At 35.6% G+C, this 24959-nt stretch overlaps 1 protein-coding gene across 17 annotated transcripts in view; it reads right to left on the bottom strand.

The window, feature by feature from the left end:
* LOC108575465 (tropomodulin) overlaps positions 1-24959 on the bottom strand; it is a 205887-nt gene that overhangs the window by 23742 nt on the left and 157186 nt on the right. For 11 of the 17 annotated variants that reach the window (XM_017938264.1, XM_017938272.1, XM_017938271.1 and 8 more), the window contains 9 exons: positions 21886-22038; positions 21636-21803; positions 21424-21550; positions 21117-21337; positions 20874-21028; positions 20692-20788; positions 20281-20428; positions 17327-17406; positions 11370-11431 (listed from right to left, as the gene is read on the bottom strand). In XM_017938264.1, the coding sequence (XP_017793753.1) occupies positions 17330-17406; positions 20281-20428; positions 20692-20788; positions 20874-21028; positions 21117-21337; positions 21424-21550; positions 21636-21803; positions 21886-22038 (1146 nt within the window). In that variant the 3' untranslated portion in view covers positions 11370-11431; positions 17327-17329. Of the gene's footprint in view, positions 1-5239; positions 5298-11369; positions 11432-17326; positions 17407-20280; positions 20429-20691; positions 20789-20873; positions 21029-21116; positions 21338-21423; positions 21551-21635; positions 21804-21885; positions 22039-22719; positions 22819-22959; positions 23031-24959 lie in introns of those variants that run through there. The other 6 variants (XM_017938280.1, XM_017938277.1, XM_017938268.1 and 3 more) reach the window with 6 other exon arrangements.

Below are 24959 nucleotides of genomic sequence, written 5' to 3'. Positions count from 1 at the left end.
ACGAATAAACTTCGCGAATTTCCCGTGTTTCACGTGTCTTTGTACGTGCAAGGGGAAACACGGAGTACGCTGGTCATATCCGAACGATATTACTTTTGATCCATATTTAATAGCTTTTTCCTTGATTTCAACGGCTGTCCACTGACGTTCGTTTGTGCTTTCGAATTGCGTTTAGTTATAAAATTAACTGTAAACGAGGACATTCTAATTATAAAGAGTCAATGTTTTTACACTTTTCTATTTCCTAAAAATATTTCGTTTATCTCTTTTCGCTGTGGTAAATGAACGAATAGAAAGTGCTTCGAAACTGACGAATCGTCAATTTGGATTTTTGAGTCGGTCGTTTCGTTTGCATTAAATTGCAATGAAATTTAATTTAAAATAACGTTACTTTTACTCAAAGTTTTAGCGATAATGATTTTGGTTAAGTAATTATAAATAACTTTCTAACATCTGCTATTCTTGCAGTATATTACGTGCATGTCGGCAATTAAGATGATTTCACAAATTACTAAGAAATACACCAGATTTCTTTAAATAAACATTTATTGATATGGCAAAAAAGGAAGAAGTAGTATTAGACATGAATCCTTTTAAGGTAATACCTGTTACAAGTATTTCATGTTATCACTTGCCTTAATGGAACCATATGCTTTTATTATTTTTATTTCTGTTCCGCGGACCTCGGGAAACCCGGGTCCGGATAATAAAGTCGAACCTTACCATTATTCATCAGATCCACGCTTCGGACACATTTATTTCGTAGCGGCTAGCAATCTGCACAAAAGAAGACATTCGGTGTGCAGATGGCTAGCACGTTTCATGACACAAGCTAGAAAGCTGTTTTCGAAAAAGTCACCTTATTCATTAATCCATTTAAAAAACAATCTTTCTTTTTTTCCTCAACAGCTAATTGTGTGTGTCATAAAACGTGAATTTCCAAAGGGCTTCGGGACCCGGGCCCAGCAACCCCTAGCTAGTCACGTCGCCAGTCCCAGGTCTGGCGAAAATTCCCGTTACGATGTCAAATATCAAAACAATGAAGGCCCTCACCCCCAGACATTGCCGCATAGTCCGCACGGAGCTCGCCAAGAGCGCGCGGAATAGGTTGGTGTCAATAAGAAAATCAACCAAATGGCTAATTTCGACAGCCAATCGCAAAAAGACACCAGACTCTAAGAGTTTCCCTACTTTTGGAAAACCCTACGAGAGTCAGTCTGTCAGCAAATCATCCGAAAGGAAAACACCAACAATCAGTAAGACTCCGAAATACACGTCCTCACGAGAGGTGTGAATATAGAATTTCACCTGGTATTTCGTAACTTTACATCTCTCAACCACTCCTATCTCCTTAAAAGGTCGTAGGGAACGGCAAAACATACGCGTTGCGATACCGTCGAAGCGGAGATTTACGACCGCCGTTTGTCTCGCCGGCTTTGACCACAACTCATCGCGTGTGCGCGGCAACAACTTCTCTAATTACGTATTCTACGGGAGATTTTGAAAAGTAATGAAATTTTTAAAAATTGGACAATTATTGGGAATAGGGTCCTCAGTACCGATTTCAATGACCATGAAATATGTTGTCAAAGTCAACATTCTAAGCAACTTTTCCCTATACGTGTGACCGCCGGACTTCTCTAGTTTTTAAGATATACTTACGTAAAAATACTTTCAATATTCTGTAGATTTGGGATAAGTTTACGTTGAGTTTAGTACATGTTTACGTTACGTATGGCTTTGTTTGCTTAATTTCTTAACATTCAGCATCCTCATTGCAGAACAACGTGAAATTAAGCAAAATAAATTTAAGTGGTTACCGATTAATTCGGTCGTAGGTAAGAGACCGACAGTCAATGTTCATTATTAGTGACGGGTTCATTTGGCCATTAAGCAACTGTGATCATTAATGAACGTGTCAAACAAACAAATGAAACAAAATACTTTATACATTTACCTAGTGCTTTACGTTTGGGGAAGTTTAAAAAACTCGGCGGCCGGGATATTTATCTAACCTAACCTATAACCTAATTCAACCTTTTTTTTAGGGTCCGAAACCACCGCCAAGTTAGAGTGCCTCAGCCCGGGCGCAGAGAATCCGTCTTGCGACATAGGCGTCCCGCGCCCGGCGTTGTGTGGCCGGTGGCAATAAGGATAAGTTAGCTTAGGCCCCTCTACTTTTCTCAACTGGGCTTGGGACCAGCTATGGCAGTCGCCCCCAAGTCGGTACGCCCTCCCAGTGGGACTCTGGGTGGCCGCCTTCCAGGGGGGGGGTTAGGCGCAGCACTACAACGACGCATAATATATATACACTCGCGATTAGTCTCTGCGGACTTGTATGTCCCTGTCTCTTTGCGCGCTACTTAAATCTACCGTATCCTAATACATACCCACCCTCGGTATATGTACAAAACACATTCACACAATTAAATTCCTCCCCTTGAAATCCCCGCATGCATTAAAACCCCCAAGGTTCATTCTCTCGTCCTCGCACACAACCTAATTCAACCTATATAATATCCCGGCCGCCGCTAGGCCAGTCATACATGCTCAAATTCAAAATCATTGGAATCGGCTGTTTGATCTTTAAATTCAAGTTACGTGTATATACAATATAAGATATTTTCACTGATATCTCGAAAACTAAAGAAGGCCGACAGTAACATGTGTAAAAGAAAAAGTTGTTCAAAAAGGTTCACCTTGACAACATATTTCAAGGTCATTGAAATCGGTGCTGAGGTACCTATTCCCAATAATATTTTTGTATCATTGTTAATAAATGCTAGTCTGTTCTTTTATAAATTTCGATTATCAAAGGGGAACGTTAAAAAAATGGCCATTTTTGCAGGAAATTTAAGAGTGCCTCCTAAAGAACAGAAACTGTTATAAATGCGATGGAAAAGCTATGAAAAATTAGTACAAATATGAAAAGGTGACAGTGACCGAACTCACGTGTATTCAGTACGTTTCATCTTCATCTTCTTCAGATATTGATCCATCTCTAAAATAATTTTTGAGAAAATCTTTGCAATCGAACAAATCCGAAATATCATAAGACCGTTGCTACATAATAACAGCAACCAACAACCCGTTCGCCGACTTTGCATCCACATGCGTGTGTTATAATCACTTCTAAACCTGTTACACTGTTATCGATTAATATATAATCAAAAAATTTTTAATTATTTGAATGTAATTCAATTTGATATTTTTGATAATCAATATAATCTGATATTGCTGCAATTTGAAATTCAGTCCCCATTTTCGTTAATGTAGTCTGCATAGTATCCAGGTGTCTGTTTTATTTGATACGTGTTGCATGCATACAAACAAATGTCTTCATTACTAAGCATTGAAAAAGATTCCAATCTTAAAAGTGCAACTTCTATGTTTATAACTTTTTATATTTAAGTACTAATTGAGATAAACGGTTAATTTCATTTGAATATTGCAGAATCCTGTTTGTAATACGGTGATGAAGACTAGATATAGACTGTGGCTTAAATCTTGCATTCAGAACAGCAGAAGCTATTTCGAAATCCCGGAATAAGGTTGGCAACGTGCTATTTCTAAAACTTTTGTCGAAATACTTGAAATGACTTTTTGTATGTGCATTGATTATTTCGATATCCATTTTCTTGTAATGAGCTGTGATTGATTAGCTTGCTCTACTATTAAAGGATTAAAGTTTATTGCATTTTAGCGAGAAATCTTCTTCTTGTGATTTAATCCACAGAATCTTGAAAACCACGATCCACGGGAAAAATATCACGTGGTTCTAATTGACTCCATATATCGTATTGTGAAAGAAGTTCACTTAATATGTTTGCATTATTTTTACACCCTGCATAAGGTGCCCAACTGTTTGCAATGTAACTGGCAAACTGCCATCTATGCTTGTGTCCAGAATAAGATAAACGCTGAAATACGAAGTTGGAACTTTTTGGATAAAAAGACAAGTACCATCAAATACTAATATTATTCAGTCACCAGTTGGTGTATACTAATTAAATCGTTTCAATTATGAAACGACGAAAGGTGTCGTACAATACCTTTCCGAAAGCTGCCGTCTGACGGTTTCACATTAATTGTTTGCTGTTTGCCTTGCAATATGCCAACGTTTTGCTAATTTTTCGAAGCTATAGCCATGGCGTAAACGCCACAGATATATTGCCACTGCTACCCCGTTACTTCGTACTACATCTTGTACGGTTTTTAAAATATTAGAAAACTGCAAGTGACTTAACTCTGTTTCAAATAGCAGCTGGTTTTCCATCATTTCTGACGTATTATACCTTTCCTCAAAAATCATATTTTAGAATGTTCTAAAGTTGCAATGGAATTAACAAAGCGTTTTCCTCTCCGTGTGATCGACAAATACCTGCTTTATATAATACATTACAAAAATGTCTTTAGCTATACACATATTGAGGTACTCTCTTCTGCTCAGTTTTCTTAGAACTCATGTTGTTTGACACCCAAAAATACACTTTCTATTAGAAATAATACTAGGATTGACACTTAAAGGCACAAATGAATAAGGTACAGACTTTGTAGCATTTTTTTCTGCATTAAGATTTTGTGTATTTTGTTCTACGTTGACATTTTCTAATGATCTGACACTTCAAGAATGCTTTACTATTCTATAAAAAATTTTATAATACTATTGTTTGTCCGACCAATAATAATCCTTACGATCTAACTTTTTCGGTGAATTTCCGCACATTACACAAATCTTTTCTATTTATCTGTACAATTACTATTGCACAATTACACGAAAATTGATTGTACAATCGCCTCTGTTTTCCTATATAAAAGAAATTGCTCAGAACGATAAGAATCGCTGACTTAATACCGACACTATTTGATGCTACGATTTAAACTAACGCAGCATGTCTATTTCTCTATTTAAAGATGGCATTTGAAAAGAAAGGGACTGTTATCATTGTACCAATGCTGACTGTAACATGTGATCCTAAGAATAAACATTTCTTCGATCACAAGGAAGCTGGAAGAGGATAACAAACATCAGAGTTGACAGTTACTACGAAAAAGATTTTTAACTTTTTATGTCTTCAAGCTAATAATATTCCGGATAACTATAATTTCTTTCGCACATTACAATTGCTTCAAACACACGTAGTTTATAATTTTAGGGCGATTAGCATACGGTCATTGTCGTATGTACATATGCGGATGCAAAGTCGGCAAACAAGTTATTGGTTGCTGACACTTGCTGACAACAACGATCTTGTGGTATTTTCGGTTTGCCCGATTGCAATCTTCCATTGATTTACCTGCAGAATTTTCCAAGAATTATTTTAAACATGGATCAATATCTGAAAAAAATGAAACGTAACGCATACACGTAAGTTCGATCATTGTCACTTTTTCATATTTGCACTAATTTTTCACAGTTTTTCAATCACATTTCAATGCTTATAACATTTTTTGTTCCTCAGGAGATACTACTAAATGTTCTGCATGAATTTTTCGTTTCCACGCGGGAGCCCAAAAATGGCCATTTTATAACATCTCTACTGTAATTTTCCTTTTTTTCTTTTTACTACTATTACTCCTATCTCGATAAGATTGCTGGCAAAGTTATGTCAATTTTGAGTCTCGGTGTTCTCGTAAACTTTATTCGCGGTTGCATGAACTTCCTGTCCTTTCTTGCTTTGTTTTATTATTTCATCACAATTCGCCGCGTTGGGGCTAATTTGATATACATTGAAATACATACTCCCTCGTTCATAGTGATTCGATTACCTTACAAACATCATGAAACTGACCAATCTAAATAAACCCTTACCAGAATATCAAAAAAGGTATAACATGAAACATCGTTGTTTTATAAATTTCAATTCGATTCATAATATTTAATGTCTATTTCATCGAATTTCAAAAATATTACAATTCCTCCAATAATTTTGTCAAGATTCGAACTTTCAAACTGATCCAACATAGAATATCCTACTTTTCTGAAAGCTCGTACACGAACAAGAAATTTGCTTTACGTTAATCGTCGACCGGGTCATCTAATCGACGTCAAACGCAGAGGTGAACCTGAATCGGTGTAAAGAGGACAAACACGTGCGAGGAATTGCGTGCAATGGTGTTCCTATATTGAAAATAATCTTCTATCTGTCGTTCCTGTCGGGTCGTTCCGTGTTCTAAAATTTAATGAGAATTTGAGCGCGAAGATATCGAGCAGGGACGAATTAGCCGTACGACTGAATACAAATGGGTTCATTTGCAAAGGAAAGAACAGAGAGTTCAGCGGACAAACAGTTGGCCAAAGCCCATTATTATTCTTCCGTCCCTCAGCTTCTTTCGCCTTCCGTCCGGTTTTCAACTCAAAATCCACCTACAATCGATTCCAGCCGTCTGACAAACGGGCAAAAGGGAAATCGACATAAATTTAATTAACTTGAAACGCGCCGTATTGTCTACTCCTTCTACCGAAAATAGAAGGCGTCGTTTCAATTTAATACCCTCCCCCTCCATATCATCCGATCGTTCGTTCAGTGTTCTCTTAAACGTTCTTACTGATTATTAATCACGGTGGATTAGTCACCATTTGATATCAACCTACGCGTTCTCTCAGTGTACATATCAGAGTTAATGCTACTTGCATCAAAATATGTGATTATTTATTAACGTGGAATTACTGTGATAATATTTGTTAAACACTTGATACCATCTTACGGGTTTTCTACTGCAAACCAAGGTTATCGAATAACCAGATTAACGTTCACGTTAATGTTTAATCACAATGGTTGCTGAAAAGACTCGGAAGAAATAGATGTGCGTTAAACGGAAAGGTGTGTGTGACAGAGAGACAAAGAAAAAGTCAAAGTTGATTGATCAAAGTTGAAAGGTACATGGGAAAAAAAGTGTCAGTGCCACACGGATAAAATATCTTACAAAAATGAAAAATCGTTCCAAAAACAAGTAAACATCATGCAATGCGATTTTTAAAAAAAATACGAAGATTTTTGTAAGTGACAGTATATTGGAAACCAAAGAATAATCGTGCTCCCATTTTACGGTCGAAAGTAATCGTACATATTTATAAAGTTTCTACAAATTCGAAGGTTCGTTAAGTACTTTGCATGTATAGAATTTCGTCAATGTAAATCACACGAATCTAATTAGCAAAGAGCTCAAAACGCTTTAAGTCGATTTAAACTCATTCGGAATGTTTGTCTACTGTTTGTTGCAAGTTTCCAAAAGCTTCAGCAGCGTAACTGTTTGAATAAATCTTGGAAGCGCTGAAACGTTTGAGCTTCCCACGAAAGGGCAGAAACGGCTTACTATTTCGAGAAATAATAATTAAACAATGGAATAATTTCAAAAACACTGTAACAAAAAATTAATTTAATACAAGCTCGATACTGCTATGGACCCTCAGGTTTTTTTTGGAATTTCTAATTTTTATTGAGTAAAGGAGAAGAGAGTTTTGGAACTGTAATACTTCAACGATTTTTACGATGTTTACGAACACTGAAGATTTAAATACTTACAAAACATCAAAACCGCAGAAATTCGTAAATCTTCAAAGGTTAAACACGTCGTAAAGGTTTACAAGGTTACCAAGATATACAAAAATTTCAAAAGCTTTTCCAAACAGAGAACTAAAATTCAAAATTGTTGCTATGTCTATGACTTCTATGAAATCTAAAATTTCTACGTTCGCAAAATATATTCAAGAACTGCAAACTTTTCGAACTTCTCAGAACCGCTTTTTAACTCAGGAGCTCATGCGTAAAAATATTTTTCGTGGTCACACGTGTGGGGTAAAATTTACCTGGTGTACTAAATCCCCTTTTTACAAACTTGGAAATTGTTCTTAGACATTTTATGACTTCAGTTTTTTTTTAATATTCGTTTGTCCTCGAAAAATACTAGAGAGGGGAAGCCATTTTTACCTCAACGCGTGTGCACCCGGCTTTTACATATATTGCTTCTAAATTTCCACTAAAATCTTACGAATCTCTCAAAAAATATCTAACATATCCGTAACACGTTTAAATCCTCCAATCACAAAAGTTCTTCGTGGATGAACTTACATTTCGAATTCTAACTTTTGAAGCGGCTCAAAAGGTCCAAGAATGCTTTAAAAGAAACTCTCGACGTACGAACAGTGGAATCGAATCGCGGGGGGAGCTCGCAAACAGAGGCGGATAGACGCTCATTAGCAGGCAAGGCGCGTTTGCGAGCCCTCCTCCGATTACTCCGGAAAATGTGTATCAGAGCAAGCAGCTTTAAAAAAGTCACGGTGGATAGGTTTAAGCGTGCTATTATATGGAGTAACACGTGCCCCCCGTCCCGTTTGCTGCGATACAAGCTGCATGTAGTTAACTAATCGTTGCGCGCACGGTGCAATCTCGAAATCGACCGGCCAACTTGGGAGCACGCACGCCGATAAAAAGGGCACTTGTACCGCGTGATCTACGTGCACACGCGCGCAGAAAATATTTTGTTGCTATCACCACCAAACTTTGGGCGAGCACCGGCTAATAATTACACATACAGAGCCAGCGGATCGTACTTTCAACCCTTAAACTGACGTGGAAAATGTGAAAGGCATGTGTATATCGTTAGAATGGTCCTTTGAACATACGAGGTTCGATAAAAAAAAAGAAAATACTGTGAGTACAACTCAATATTTCGTAAGTGAAGAGAAAAACTGATGGCAGAATATAATATGGCCACCATTAGTGATATAACGAAAAGTTATTCCTTTCGAGATTTACAATGGTTTTTATAATTCAATTTTCTTTACTGGAACTCATTGAAATACAATTTCAATTTTTAACTTGAAGCAGTCATCTTTATTTCCCATCCATCATATTCACTTGACTCAGCTTCCTATGACTTATTTTTTGCTTCTGAAACTGAAAGGTTCACTAAAAAAATGCACTTCTTAAACGATTCTAGAGACAAAGGAAAATTCACAGACTGATCTGAAAGCAATTTCTAAAACTGCACACAAACAGTGTTTTCAGAAATGTAAACGGTATTGGCAACGACGTGTAGCTGGGACCATTTTAATTTCGAATAATTTTTCATTAAGAAAATTTTATGACGCTAATAAGGGCATCTTTTTTTTATGAAACCTCGTATGTGACTTGTTCTTAATTTTGTATTCTATCCCGATGTGACTGTTATTTCTGGTTGAATTGTTTGGTTATAGTATAATTGAAGACTGGGCAATATGTTATTTATTAACAAAATGTATCAAAATATATTTTTTACATGTATCACACTACTTTTTATAATCACACAATACTTTTGTTTTAATATTTTAGTCTTACAAATGAACAAAAAACAAGATTCATATAAGAAAAGATGGAGGTGAATTACAGCCTTTTTTATGTCCAGTGTTCAATTATAATGCGACGTATTTGGCGGTTCCTTTGGTAACTCATTTTTGATTATTTATATAATAGAATGAGACAATTTATACAGGACCAGGCGGGAAATGATTCCAAGTGAAAAAATAAGCTGAAATTGTAGAATGTAATGATTTCGTATGACGAGTTGTTTCCGAAAAATTGTTGCCAGAACAATGTCGAAACTTCTCATTTGAAACATATATTTTCCACTGATTTTTGGAGCAGAAATTATTGGAATAAAATAGTTTTTCTTAAAAGCTGAAAAATGTTGACATTTCTAAAATAACCGGACAAATTAAAGAAATGAGAATGGATTTTAATACGTTTTCATTTTTCTAACTTTTCAAATGAACTGACATGTTTTCAATATTACTATCAACTATAAACAGCAATATGAATATAACCGGAAGTAAAATGATACAGTAGCAATTATATGCGTATGCGACAAATTTTCACACTTGATTTTCTCGAAAACAAAGTGTAATACGAAAAAATTGTATTCTACATTTGCAACTTACTTTTTCTCATAGATTTACTTTCTGCCGGTTGTACTACTTATCGTGTATATTTCTAATGGAAACTAATGTTCGAAGTTGTAACTGAGAATTTAGAAATTCTAACCATTAATTGTTTGAACAAATAAAGAAGCCAGACATTCGATACAGTTACGTTCAAATAAATGGAATTTTGCAAAAATGAACTTTTTATTCATTTGGGAGGACCACTATTTATAAATTGCAGTTGTATTTTTCTTTCAATCTTTCGTTACTTAGCGGACTGATTAAAGTGGACGAACATACAATGAAAATAACGAAACATGTATTCCACATATTTCCCTAAAATGCTAACTATACATACTATCCGTAAATCCTCAGCAATCATATTCACATATATTACATTGTGCAATACATAACACTATAATATTATACTTACATTTCTGTCGAACACATCACGCGTTACCGTAACCCCGAAACCCATTTTTATATGAAAAATTGTACAGACACTCCGGTTCATAAGTATTACGAATTTTACCGAATGTGAATTAAACTTAAATAGTCATTACAAAATCATTGAAATAAAAGAGAAACAGTTATCCAACCTGATATCTCATAATATAACGAATACATACATTTTTGCCGACGTGTATTAAATCTGCTGATCTATTAAATTTAGCAAAAAAATGCAATTGTAACCGCATAATACTTTCTGTACGAATATAATGGGTATAATACTTACGAACAGCAGTGTACGTATTCCCACGAATTAACGCAATAACTTTGATCCACCCCAAAGAACGAACACCATGGAAATGATCATTACTGGGCAATAAGGATTTACCATAATTCAGAATGGCCGGAAAATCAGGAAAATTGATTTAAGGGTTGAAGATCGGATCGCTGCTCGCATTACCGGAGAATTATCGCTAGGGAGATCGCACATGATCGAGGTAAACAAACGGAGGACGACATAGTGTATGCCAGAACGGTTTATTTGCGGTTTAATTTGCGTTAAAGTACAGATACTCATGCAAAACGAACAGTGTGCACAGCGTGGACGTGATCAGCCTCCAACGAGGTAGAGAATCGACACGTGAAGCGTAGTTTACAAAAAAAAAAAAAAAAGGAGAGAGGAAAAAGAAAAAAATAGGGAGAAAAGACAGCTATCGGTTGGTTCATTATTCTCTATCGTTCCCGTTCGTTCGGCGAATTTAAACTGAACGTGTGTCACCACAGTTGCATTACACAATTGGAATTGAAACAAAGGCCGGAGAACGACAACGTTTATTCTTCGACACATATTGACAGAGGCATAATTAATACATAAAATGGAAAAAGCTTCGTCAAGAACGTCCGCTTGTCGATCCTTGTTACACGAGTTACACGATGCGAAATATTTTGCGTGTAAGAACGCCGCGAGCGATGTGTGATATTAAGTGTATGGTAAATAAATATATAATATATGTACAAATAATACCTAGGCGAACGCCACTTCGCGTTAAGATGTTGCCACCCCGAGCCGGGACTGCCGTACTGCAACAGACACCCGAAACACTGTCATCATATGCGTTCAGCATTATGAAAGATTAGTATCTTTACCGATCGTTCGCATGCCGGTAAAGAGAATGCAATGGTCAATAAACACACGACACACAGTTTACTGTCAGGGGTTGAAATTGTCAGCGAAATTTTTGTTACAAGCGAGTGTCATATTTAATGTAAAAGGTGTCCCGTAAGGTAGGGGATGATTCTTCACGAAGAATTCTTCATGAAATTAACTTTTCTGTAAAATTAAGAGAAATTCCTGTGTGTATCAAAATAGAAAATTACACTTTTTCTGTCGAATAGTTCGATCGAATTTAGCTTTCAGCCTGTACGTTGAATTGATTGAATAAACAACTACCAGGTTGACAAAATGTTTACTTAGTGTTTGCCGAAATAGAAATTTTAACTGCAAATAAATACACTGAAAAAAAAAAAATGCTTTTTCAAGGTTGCAGCATTTTCTTTCAGTGATTAATTACGAAAATAAAATAAATAGTGGTTAATTCACAATTTTTTGAATTATTTACGTAATTTATATTTCAAAGAGTAATCACACAGGATTTTATAATGATTTAATTTAATACGTATTCTACAAATGTTCAAAATGCATATTCTAAAACGCAAGAAGTTAATCTAACTCTCGTAAGAAGTTAGATTATACACATTCAATGTATTTCTTTTGCAAAGAATCAGCCGTATCAGAAATGTAACTCAAATTCGAATTATTTCAACCCCTGTGTCAAACAAGCTCATACTCCGTCGTAAATATTGCAGAGAGATCATATCAGTTTCACCAAAAAATTCAACAAATAACGTAGTTTGTTTATTGGTTCACTTTGTTAACGAATTATTAAACAAAGGATAAAAATGATTAAAATTGGCATTTATATTAATTATGTTTTTAAGAATTTCTACTCGACTAGATACTTTTAAACATAATTTAAACAAATTAATTATTCTCGACTTATCAAAAGCAAGTATAAAATTTTTAAAAATCTTGAAAACATCTAATAAATCTAAAATCTAAAAAAAGTACAATGGTAGAAAATGGCTAATTTTGGACCTTGTTACCAACGGTAAAATGTTTGCAAATTATAAATCTACAGGCTCTAGAAATTCTGAAAAGTTACATGTACTGTTATTTTCGACTATACAATTATGCATTTCAAAATTCCAAGAACCTGTAAATTTATGGCTTACAAACATTTACGTTAGCAGCAAAATCCACAATTGGCCATTTTCTGCCATTGCTTTTTTCGCCTATTGCACTAGTAATTAAATCCAATAAAGAAGCTTTCCACTTTCGCACTTACTCCGATTGAGCCAAAAATGAATTTAATATCCTTCAAACTATTTTCTACAATATCATGGGATTAAAACACACGTCCCATTTTGCTCACCAGCCGTGGAAGCACCTTTTCACAATGGAGCTTAAACGCTCGAGTGTACTTCGGCCGTGAGAAAAATCCGAGTGCAGCCCGCAAACAAACGCGATATCCGATGAAGGTATCCGGTTTAGAGTCGGCGGAAAGCAAAGCTTTCGAATCAATTATCGCGAATTCAGGCGTACAAAACGGCGCGTTACACGATTAAAACCGGCGAAACTTTGAGAGAGCGGCCCTGGCCTCGTTCGAAACGTAATTCGGTCGGGAAAATTGCAATTTCCACGCGAGCCAGGAATAAACGGGCGACGACATAACATACATCCGCACTCGCGCACGGCCGCAGGGAGCTCGTTGCTTTTTAATTGTCTTTCGTACGCCCGAAATCGGACTTTCTATCGCGGAAATTGCTACCGCTTTTTCCCGTGCGTCGCGCCGTTGATACATCCATCATGTCGGCGAATTAAACAACTTTCATCTCGGGCCTGCACAAACAGCTCTTTAGAACACTAGGAACACGTCCCGATGATCCGTAAGATTCTTCTCTCTGCAACGTTTCAATGGAGCGAGCGATTGTGCGGTCGAACCGAAGGTTTTCGCGATATTTCACGTTCGTTTCGCTGTTTGTTTCTTCGTATGTGATGCTTCGTAATTTTGGTGTATATACCCTTTTTTGTGAAACTTTGGTGTGTGTAGTTTTGACGACAGTTTGACATCGAAACATTTGACACAACAATGAGAAATTCTACGGTAATCTAATTTAATTTCTCCCACTACTGATGTGGAATCTTTTACACTGCTTCGCACTGTATTATATATTTTTATCGAGAAAATGAATACTTTTACATTCAGTTTATACATGCGAAATCCTTCGTAGTTCAACCGCCACATAAATTAACTGATGGAGCTTCTCTCGTATTCTGTTAAAATTCTCACAAATTAAAACCTCGTACTCCTAAATGCACAAGGAGACGAGATATTCTGCACACGCTTGTATTGTGCACGTAAAAAAGAAAGAAGCTCCAAAAACTTAATCTTAATTGTTCGATCTGTTAGTAAGAAAACAGGTCCAAAGAATGCTGCAAGGACAACAAAAACCGTAAATGTTAATGAGGAAAAAAAAAAGAAAGAGACGTCACATCTGTTATTTTTTTACAATTTCGAGAAAAACAGATCGACGTGGACACGTTGATGCACGCCACATTTCAAACACTAAAACAGAGGAGAGAGGACGTTACGTGGAAACTCGCGCGTCACAGCAGTCTTTCAGGCTGATAATAACGTGTCGATGACGCGTTGTGACATGTCGTGGACACTCAACTGCAAATTTTGTCAGCGTGTGAACGTCGAACGCTTTGGAGATCGCCACGGTCGACACTTGTTTGACGTTTAAAGCGTTAAATTCGGCTAATTGTGAAAATCATTCGGTCATTCTGCAAATAGTTAGGGAGGGAAATGAATTATGCCGACATAATCTGATGGATTTGGTGTGGATTTACTAATTTCAGGGTATTAATAATGTCCCTTCGAAATAATTCTGATTTTCACAGCTTTTCGCCGACTAAAGCGTTCATTCATCGACTAACACGTGTATCGATAATCGTATACTTTGAAGATTAGATTTTAGTACTAATGAAAGCAATACTTTGTGCAATCTATAAAAGAAATTGTAAACCATAAATGGTTAATAATTTTTTTTTTTTTAATTCAAAGATTTCTGATCAATAGTTAACCCCTTGCGTGATGAAACAATTCTCCTTTTTTTATATCAATTATCTCCTCACCTGTTTAAAGGTTTCCAATTATTCCACTTGTTACAGATCGCCTTATCACTGTGGCATATTTAATAATTTAAAAACGATGCTCAGCGTGTGCTCAAATAAAAAAGAAATTCACTGAAAATTTTCAATTTCAAAAAATTACTAAATTACACTTTATTACAATTTCAAAATTCAAAATTTAATTTCAAGCGATTTCTACGAAATGCGATGCTCGCCAATTCTTTTTTCTCATATCCTGACATTTGCATAAAATTCGTACATCAATCGAAAAATATTGAAATCAAATGTTTAGCTTTTACTGCAACTTACTACTACAATAACTCTGATTCTTCCTATCATTCTAATAAACTAACATTAATTCACGAAACAATTCGCCAAACCAATAACTTCGTTCAAACGCAAGAGGTTAACGATACAACGAAGAAAAAGAGAAAGATTAAAGAAATCACAGAAACTTCTAGCTCGTTTTAGACGAAAACAATGTCCCGCGTTAAGTTAAAAAGTTGTTCGCGTGACGAGAAGAAATTACTCCCGTATTCCTACGCAAACAGCTAATCTGAACTGTAAAGCGGCGATCTGGCTACGAACTTTCCACCAAACGACCGGCTAATTGAGTTGTACCCTCGCGCGAGTTGAAAAACTTTATCGGGAGCAGTTCGCGGTTGATCCAACGGAACAGTTTCAACGTGATTCAACCTGCTACCATATATAAGCGTGTGCGGGTTAATTACACTAGCGGTCAAAAGTATAAGGCGAGACTCTTTGGTTAAATTTTTTGTGAAAATTTAGAAAAGCGAATTTTTATAAGGATCCAATGATTTAATCTCGAAGTTGAAAGATTATTTCCACATAATTGATTAAAAACTCTTCTACACTGTTATTTATGTTTTCTGCAGATGTGATTTTTGCATTAAAATAAAAAGTGAAAAGAAATTTTCAGAAGTATTTATCTCCTGATCTACTGAAATCGCCTCAACCATTATAAAATGGTTGTTGTATGCTCAATTTCTCTGGTACTTTTCACTGATATTGATATACGTGACATACGTTCAGTGATAGGATCGCTAAAATACGTTACAAAAACAGGGAAACAAGTCAAAAAGGTATTATAAATGTTTGTAACATTAAACTGGTATGTCATTTTCCTCATTCTGCTAGGATCCTAAAATTTGACAATGTATTTTACTGTACTGTGAAGTATAAATTTAGTAAACAACGAGCCTTTTTAGAATTATATTTGAAGCTTACTATTCGTGTATAATAATTTCCATTTCTTAATGTAAGCAGTATTGAATTGTCTAGTAACAATGTATCATAACCAGAATCATTCCAACATATTATAATAATTAGCAACTGTATTAAATACATTGTTAAGCTTATTAAACACAATATTTTGAAAAATAATTAAAAACAAGATAATATTTTCCTATAACAGCATATTATACAGAACTTCTTCCACCGTGAATCCTTCAGAACTGTGTTATCTAAAATGTCAATATTTTATAACTATAGTTCTCTAATATAATCCATTAATTGTACCAATAAGTAACATTATTTTTTCAACATATTTCCATAAGGTTCGAATAAAATCTGTAAAGATACGATTTTACACATTTGTTGAAAATATTTCACACAACATACGAACTAGTCATTGTCAGACTTTTGGGATATTACTCGCGATACGCTTGATCCCATCACTAGGTACGTCGTCACGCGTTAAACCGCTCGCTGCTCGACATTTAACGTCGAGAGGACGTCACGCAAGGCGAACCGAGCTTCTGGAGGCTTGCGTGGAAATTAACGCGTCACGACTTCATCAGGTTTGATAGGATGTGCACCTAAACCCCGAAGCGAGGCCGTCGACCAGAGTTAAAGCTCATCTACAAACACCATTCGCAGTTAACGACGTGTCAGATCAAGCGCAAAACTCTGTTTTCGACTTTCATTACGAACTGCGCGCCGTGATCCATTTCGAATGAGACACCAGCTACGAAACTACGGTTAAGTGTCTGATTTTATGGGATTCTTCTCGACCAAGTAATCGTTTGATGTTTCGAAATATTCCACACAAATAATTCCTTATAATTTTAAGTTGCAAATGAGACATCTCCATGAAATGCCATTTGCAAGGAAAATTTTAGCGAGTCCTGCGTTGAGAGAAGCACAAGGAACTTAAAATTGTATAATTTTGCGAAATTTCGTTAAGCTCTGTATTAAAAAACAAATTTTTAAAAAGAGTACAAGGAACTTGAAATTGTATAATTTTTTAAGAATTTTGGAATAACAGTTCCCGAGTACAATTTAACTCTATCATTTATAATATTACCATTACCTGAAATGCAAGGTAATTACAAGCAATTAAAAATCCACTAATTTCACGCTTCAAGTTTGGAGAATTAAAAACATTTCTGATATATTAATTATCTTTCCTAGTGGTACAGAATCCCATAAAACATCGTCAATATCATTCGTTCCACTTATTACCCATTCAAATGCTAGCAATGAAAAAAAGAAACTCTCGAATCTCCTAGAATCGTTCGTAGCCTGAAAGCGCATACAATTCAGCTTCTATCTTCCTCTCAAACACACGAAATATCTTCGTGACCTATCGAAAAAGCAAAGTTAGTGAAGCTGCAAAGTAACAACAGCGGTTAGAGTTCGCCTCAAGAAAAACGCGTAGCATCACTCTGCTGATCGACCACCACTTAAGGGGTAGCTACCTTTCATTGAATCAAGGCAGGTTTCCTGTGGTTCATGTTAAAGAATCGGAACTGTAGCCGCAACGTTAGGTCTTTCCGTACTGTTGGGAAAGAATAGAGGTGTCGTAAGTATAGATCGCAGCTCTGACTCGGAAGAGTCTTTGATCGGTGGGTGGTAATGTCGTGAGAATACTACTGAATTATATTCATTCCATTCTCTATGGCGACAGAGAAATCGAAACGATCTAAATTGCCATTAGTTGACTCTTAACATGGAAAAACAGGATTTTTTTTCTTTTTCTCTTAGTTGAATAAAACTCGTTTCGACGTCTCTTTGGCCAGCTAAAATAGGCGTGGCACGCCATCGTAATCCTTTCAGCTTATTGTGATCACTGTAATCGTCGAACAACCTAAACTTTATGTGACGAGCATCTACGCGACAATGAGACGATAAATTGCGAAATAGGGAGCGACCATTGGTGTGTGTTGACGTGGGGACTCCGCCTGCAAATATAATCCGAGATATGTGTACTTATCGTGTCAATTGGTCACCGCACTGAAAGGTTTGTTCGTCTTCGAATAGTTTATCCTATTTCCTTCTCTTTGTACAAATACTTAAGCTGTATTCTGTCTTATTATTTCGGTAAAGTATGTGCAGCTGGGTGAAATGAAAGGACTGATGATGCGGGCAACTTAAAATAAAATCGTGCGAACGATGCGTGAATGTCAGTCATGATATGTGTACATGATACTATTAGCTTTGTAGCAAATATCAATAATGCAGCTACTAATACTAAAACTATTTTATAGTATTAACAACACAGTTATTGATCCCATGATTAGGTAGTATAAATTCCAGTTATGCCATTTGCTTCATATTAATTGCATGACTACCATTGCTGATGCTAAAGCTAATTTTAGTATGTCCACTGATAACGATACTGCTATCTGGCACTACTACAAGCAAAGATAGAACTACATTATTATTGCTATAATAATAAATGGTGATGCAATATTACCGTTATCGCTACTAAGTGCTTTTAATTATTTTTATTATTTCTATTATATTCTTTCTAATCTTCTAATATAATCTTTCTAATTCTTTCTCTTACATTCTTACTAATACAAAGAATGAACAAGTATAGACTTTTACTGATTAAGGCAATTACTGAAACGATTATTGTTAGACCAAGGTTTGTTCACGAAGTAAAATGCACATAACAATTACGAACAAGTAAAGAAATTCTTTTTATCTCAATATTCATTGACATTCGTAATTATGGACGAAAGGTATCAGGCACTAAAGACAGGTTTTCAAGACACTACTAAAGACGGAAATTTTTTTCAACAATAAATACTACTCACTCCGCTAATTAGCGCTACGCTGTCTCTCTTAAGCCACCTATGGGGATTGCGAAATTTTTGGAAGGTTCACCGGCCTCTAGTTTAGCGCGTTGCACACGACAGACTAGCAGAACAAATAATTCGTTAAAGCTTTCTAAATATTATTTCTACTTTTCTAAGCGGTAGGGATAGGGTAAACTTTTGGCAAAATGAAAACGGTCCAATGCAGGCGTTTCATGCGTTAATACGCATTTTTGCCTGTTTGTACGATTATGATATGAACGTGCGAATGACAAAATGAAAAAGATAAAAAGCTTGCATTGGATCAGATGAAAAGCGTGTCGAGTACAAACATGCCGTACAGTGAAGGAGGAATAAGAATTTGACCTAGAATGATTTGTTGCTGAATAATTGCTTGTTTTCCATGTATTATTTGTAAAAAAAAAAGAAAGTGTTTCTGTACAAATATATCGTGAAGTGACGTAATACAGAACAAAAGCAATACTCGAACCATTTTTTCTAAACTAATTCGTTTAATAAGCAAGTTCCTTATCTGATTAAACGAAACGAAATTGCACAAAAAGCATGAATCATTGATGTTACGCCTGTTTTTTTGATTATCAATGTTAAATAAGCTACATACAAGCAATAATGAAACGCGACTGAAACAGAATCATGCCAAATCGAATACTTTAAATCATATTTTAATAAAATCAATAAATCATACTTTAATACTTTAAATCATATTTTACACTTGTCGATGAATTTTCTAGGTACAATATCTTTTTAGTGCGCGAAGGAGAATGGAAGTTTAAAAAAGGCAGAGAGAAAGGTGTAATTAGAACAAATGAAGGCGTTAGAAATATGGGGATATATGGATTACGAGAATTGGTGCACTCTAGGGGTCTCATAATTACCTCTATGCCACTAGCTAGAAAAATAATAAATGAATTTAACGGGATGAATGGATGAATGATGATGTGCTAACAAAGCGCTATAAAAGACTACGAAGCAGATTCGGAAGAGTTAGAAGCATTTCGTCATATGATCTCCATGGTCCCCCATACAATTGCTCCCATCTAAACGAAAAATTAACAATATAAATATCGCTAGAGCATGAACAAAAGGGAAAAAACGTGTCTCTTTAAAATGTACGAGTAAATGTTCGTATTTAAAAAAGTACGATTCCAATGTGGCACATATCTCTGGATAAGTAAATCATCTGCAAAGATTCTTTTCATTATAAACGTACAAACTAAACGTTCGTGACATATGTACGGAAATAAATTCAGAATTAATATACCTGAAAAAAGAACGATTAACCGATTGATCTAATGATCTAACCTAATCTGCAGTGCAACTGCCAAGTTACGTCAAAGATAAGAAGTCGACACTTAAGATATGATTGATGAATATCACTTAAGTAATAAAAGATCATTTTATCTTATATATTAGTTTGCGCACCACGCGTATATAACTTTACGAAAGATAAAACGATCCTTTATCTTACTTAGAAATATGTATACAATTTTTCATGGTAGGTTTCACCTCCATGGAAAATTATTTTGGGAAACGAATTTGAAAATTCCAGGAAAGAATGTTTTTTCTGTAAATATATTAGTTCTACTTACTCCTATCAATGTTGCGTTGTAAATGTGCAGCTACGCGATGTCTAGCATCGTTGAACTCCAAGTGAAGGCCAAGTCGGAGCAATGTTGGATTTTGTTCCACCAATTGTGTAATTTCCATCTCAATTTTATTTCCCAATACCTGTGACCTCTATAAATTTAACAAATATTAACGCTTTCAGATAAATGATTGTTACAGCCGTCCAATTTTTTATTTTTACATTGCGAATAACGAATATATACACTCAAGTTTGTTAATAAACATTACAAAGCATAATTACACAAGTTAAACTTTTAAACGTATTCCAAGTATCAAAATTATAACAGTTTTCAAATTTGAAGAACAGAAAAAATGTTTTTCTAGGTTCATATTCAAAGAAAAAATTGCTCGCGAAAGAGCTAATTGTATTTTACCTGATTCGAACATCGAAATTCTTCTATTGATTTCGTTTTAAGGAGTGCCCTGATGAGCCTAACTATCACAGATGGGCTTATGAAGTTCGTCTCCACACTGAAAAAATTAAAATTCTGGTAAACAATAGTAATTTATGAAAATTACTAACACTATAACAGCTGATACAAGGCATTATACTGACTTGAGTACTCTGAGCGTAGAATTTTGTTCTAAGGCCTCTGCCAACCTTTGTGCAGTCTTATCAGTGAGTCCCACATTTGTTAAACTCAGGGATTCAAGATGTGTATTTATTTCTAGTCCTTCAAATAGTTGAACAAACTTTTCGTCAGATATATTCTGAAAAATAACAAATTAACATTGACCATAATTACTGACAATGAATTTCCTACGAATTTGAAATTACTAGAAAGTTTCATATACCTACTTTAATGTTATTCCAATTTAAGTCAGTCAATGAAGAATCATCCTCTCGAACTTGTTTAATTGTGGCGTCAACGTCTGTATCATTAGGCGGTTCCATTGGGTAAGGTTTTGGTTGACTAGCTTTCGTAACTCCATCCCAGCCCAAACCAACAGGTTGACCAGAATTTAATAGAGAAGCATGGTACTGGTCTTGGTTCATCATGGAATGAAATCCAAGAATAGCTATGTGCAAATAAAAAAGTTTGATATTAATTATTACATTAAACAAGACTGAAGATTCTTATTGCTTTTTCATTAATGATATTTACCAGCAAGATCAATGATTTCTTCTTGAGTAGCGTTAGACAATGCTTGCTCATATTCTTCTCCCAGATCAATAGCAATTTGTTCTTCTGCTTCTTTTTCTTTTACTGTTTCTTGAGGAGGTGGAACCCACTAAAATCAAAAACAGAAATACATATGAATGCGACATCTTTCAAATGTACCACAAATTAAATATTTAATTTATAATCACAGGTACCTTTTTGCCTCTAATTACACCAGGTACATAAGGCTTCAATTCAGGTTTATCTGGTGTTTCTAAAGCTTGTTTATTGATGTGTTCAATAAGTTTCTTACGATTTAGCGGCCCTGTTGGGCTCTTGTCACATTCATAACTACAACGTTGTGATGGTGGCATAAAGCTATCCTAGAAAGAAAATACAAGATACATGAACATTGATTTTAACATTTCAGTTTTGAAAACAACACGTTAATTATAATTTTCTTACATCCGGATCCACTTCCTTGGCTAGTAAATTAATTTCTTCTGGGGTAAGTTGTGCCAACAATTCATCCACATCCACATCATCGTATTCACTTAAATCCTTGCCATATAGCTTTGCAGCAGTTGTCATAGTGGTTGTTTTGGTTGATGAAGAAGTCTGGAAAGGTTTCCATGGTTCTTGGTCAACTACAGAGTATCTCCGTGACATTTTATTGGTTGAATTATTAGTGAAGTTATATGATATTATGAAATTGATAATAGTTGATGATTCTCTATTAATACTAAACTATGTCAATATTTTAACACATTCGCATTGTAAACAGATGCTATGTATTATAAAGGAACACTACGAATTCTATATTATTAAATGTACGAAAAACTACTACAATTTTTCCTGATAATTTCTGAATATTTTATTAACGATTAATTTCACTCTCTTCAAATTCACATGAACGAATGCACGTGAAATTCACTGAATCAATTGAAACAAACGAATGACAAAGACTACAGCGTTCAATTGACGACCGTAAAATTGAACCAGGAACAATGAATTATGTATATTTTTTCGAGTGTAATATCAACGGTGAGGTATTTCGTCACAGAACACGCTCATCACTACACCTAAAAGTACACGCAAGCAGTGTTCCTGATCGAACGATCAGCAAATCGACAAGTTGCATTTAAATTCGGCAAGTGTCCAATACGGCTGATGCCCTTTGCCCCACATAATTTGGGATCGATTTTCATTGACAACTCATCTGCCAAATCGACAACCCACGCTAAACAAAAATTCGTCCCGAGTCTGCAATATTAGCGTTTAAACGAGAGTGAAACTTACTATTGACAAATTATTTGCGACAACGAGGTACACTGATAATAATTCTTCAATGCAAAATTAGGTGAACCGCTGGCAATCAAATACCTCACCCACTTCTCACGACAGACGCACACTTCACTGACCAGTTCACCGATTGCGGCTGATTGCGGCAGCGCCCTTTGACGCTTATACCATATTCGGACAAAGAACGAATCAAATAAGATATTTATCTCAAGTATCCTTCGCAGTTATTGCAATTACCTTATGAATATTTTTGTGCTGCAAGACGACTTTTAAAGTACGAGGGATATTTATTTAACGTTAATAATTGCTTACAAAGACGAGAAAATTTTCATTCAATTAACACTTTAAGCAGTTTGACACCAACCTTGTAGAGTATTAGATTGAATGAAGTATACGAGAAGCTAGTCCATGGAGAAAGTTTCTGCGCGTCTAGCGTCGCGCAGGTATTGACGTGTGTAGCATCCATGGCGGTTGTTTTAAAACACGCCCATATATGTACAAGATTCGCAGGTTGCGAAAAGTTGAACAAGAATTTACCATTTTTTATTTTTACTTGGACCCGCTCAATTACTTTCAAAGTAAAAAGTAACAAAGAACTTTTTCGTGTTAAACTGTCAAAGTTAAAAATGAGTAATCCCATATTACAATTGGTGCAATAATCCACGTCGATGGAGTTATTCATTTAAATGAATAATTTCGTTATTATACGTATACGTGGCACTATAATTTCACGCCTTATGGGCTAGCAAATTGGCTACGCAACGAAAATCATCCGTCCGCTAATAAAGTGTTAAATAATCGACAACAATGTTACAATTACGGTTTATTCATAATATAACCGACAGACTTCGACCAAAACATGTCCAAACGCATAATCAAAAACAATTTCGTGAAACGGACGAATTGTGCGTGAACCTTCCGACGGGCCGTGTCAAAATAATTAACCCGATGAATGAATTCTGCCCAAGGTCGCGCAAAGACCGGTAATCGGCGTGCACGTAAAGAGTGGGGAAAATTTGCGTGCAAGGTGGGAACGTGGTGCGCAGGCTCGAGATTCGTGGTCGGAAAAGACAGAGCGGCCATCTCTGTCGTTCTTTGGTTGTGCAGTTTTGATTAGAGAGCGTCTATCGTGTGTTGTAGCGCTCGTAGCGGCGACAGCCTCAAAAATAGCTGAGGCCTCCTCACAGGCTGGCACACTCCCAACGGTCTATACTTGGACATCCCTGCGCCATGATTATTTATAGTGAACGCGAGCGCGGCCACTGGCCTTCCCACGAACTAACTAGCCGCCTCCAAAGATGATCCGTCGCCCGTGACCTAGGCCCGCATTAATAACGATTACACCCCTGCGCTCAGGAATACGACAACTTAATCTCTCGCTCTGCTGCTGGATACGTATGTACGCGTTTTGATCGTACGACTTACGAACGATTTTTAATCGTATAAAATACGAAGTCTGTCATCATGAAACGGATGGGTGGTAATTTATGTTGATTGGACAAGGTCAAGAATTGCCAGGATTGCAAACTTAAAGATGTCGCTTTAAATAAGGAACTAGAAGCGACTTGTATCGTTTAGTTTCATGGAATTAAAGTAACTTTATTTTGTCGATCAGGTGAATTATTTGTATAGCAATGTAATGCATTAATGTAAAAAGTTTATAAAAATATAGATATTGTAAATAGAGACATTATATTAACGTCTAGAGTTATGTAAATCCTTCTGCTGTGAAAAATATCAAACCTTAACCTGTTAACTGGGAAAGACGAGTTATGTTGTCATTGGTTAGCCAATACTGAGAACATAATAGTTTATCTATTGAAGGATTATTCAGTTTTAATTGTATTCTTATGCTTGTATTAAATGACGTAACTGTAATTTTTACTCACTTTTAACTATAAACTAGAGAGATTCAATTTCTGTTCGAAAGGTGAACCCAGTTAATAGGTTAATAATATACACAGAATAAATAAATTGACCTTTTATATGACACAATATATATAAATAAAAGAATTTTGTATTCAATTTTACCTACGAACGCGACGACTCTAAATAAAATTAGAATACTTTTCGAAAAGAAGAAAAAATACCGTGTTTATTCTTAAGATGTACAGTAACGCGAAGATCACGTTTTCCTCTACTGTAAATTCATGAATATATTCACTTCATCCTGACTTTCTTATTTTCTCATTTGCGATCCTCGACTTACGCAATTTTCAAAGAGGATGCACGCTATA

The sequence above is a fragment of the Habropoda laboriosa genome, unplaced genomic scaffold, assembly GCF_001263275.1.
Source record: "Habropoda laboriosa isolate 0110345459 unplaced genomic scaffold, ASM126327v1 scaffold259, whole genome shotgun sequence".
Lineage (NCBI taxonomy): Eukaryota > Metazoa > Arthropoda > Insecta > Hymenoptera > Apidae > Habropoda > Habropoda laboriosa.
This window is presented reverse-complemented; position numbering and strand designations above follow the sequence as displayed.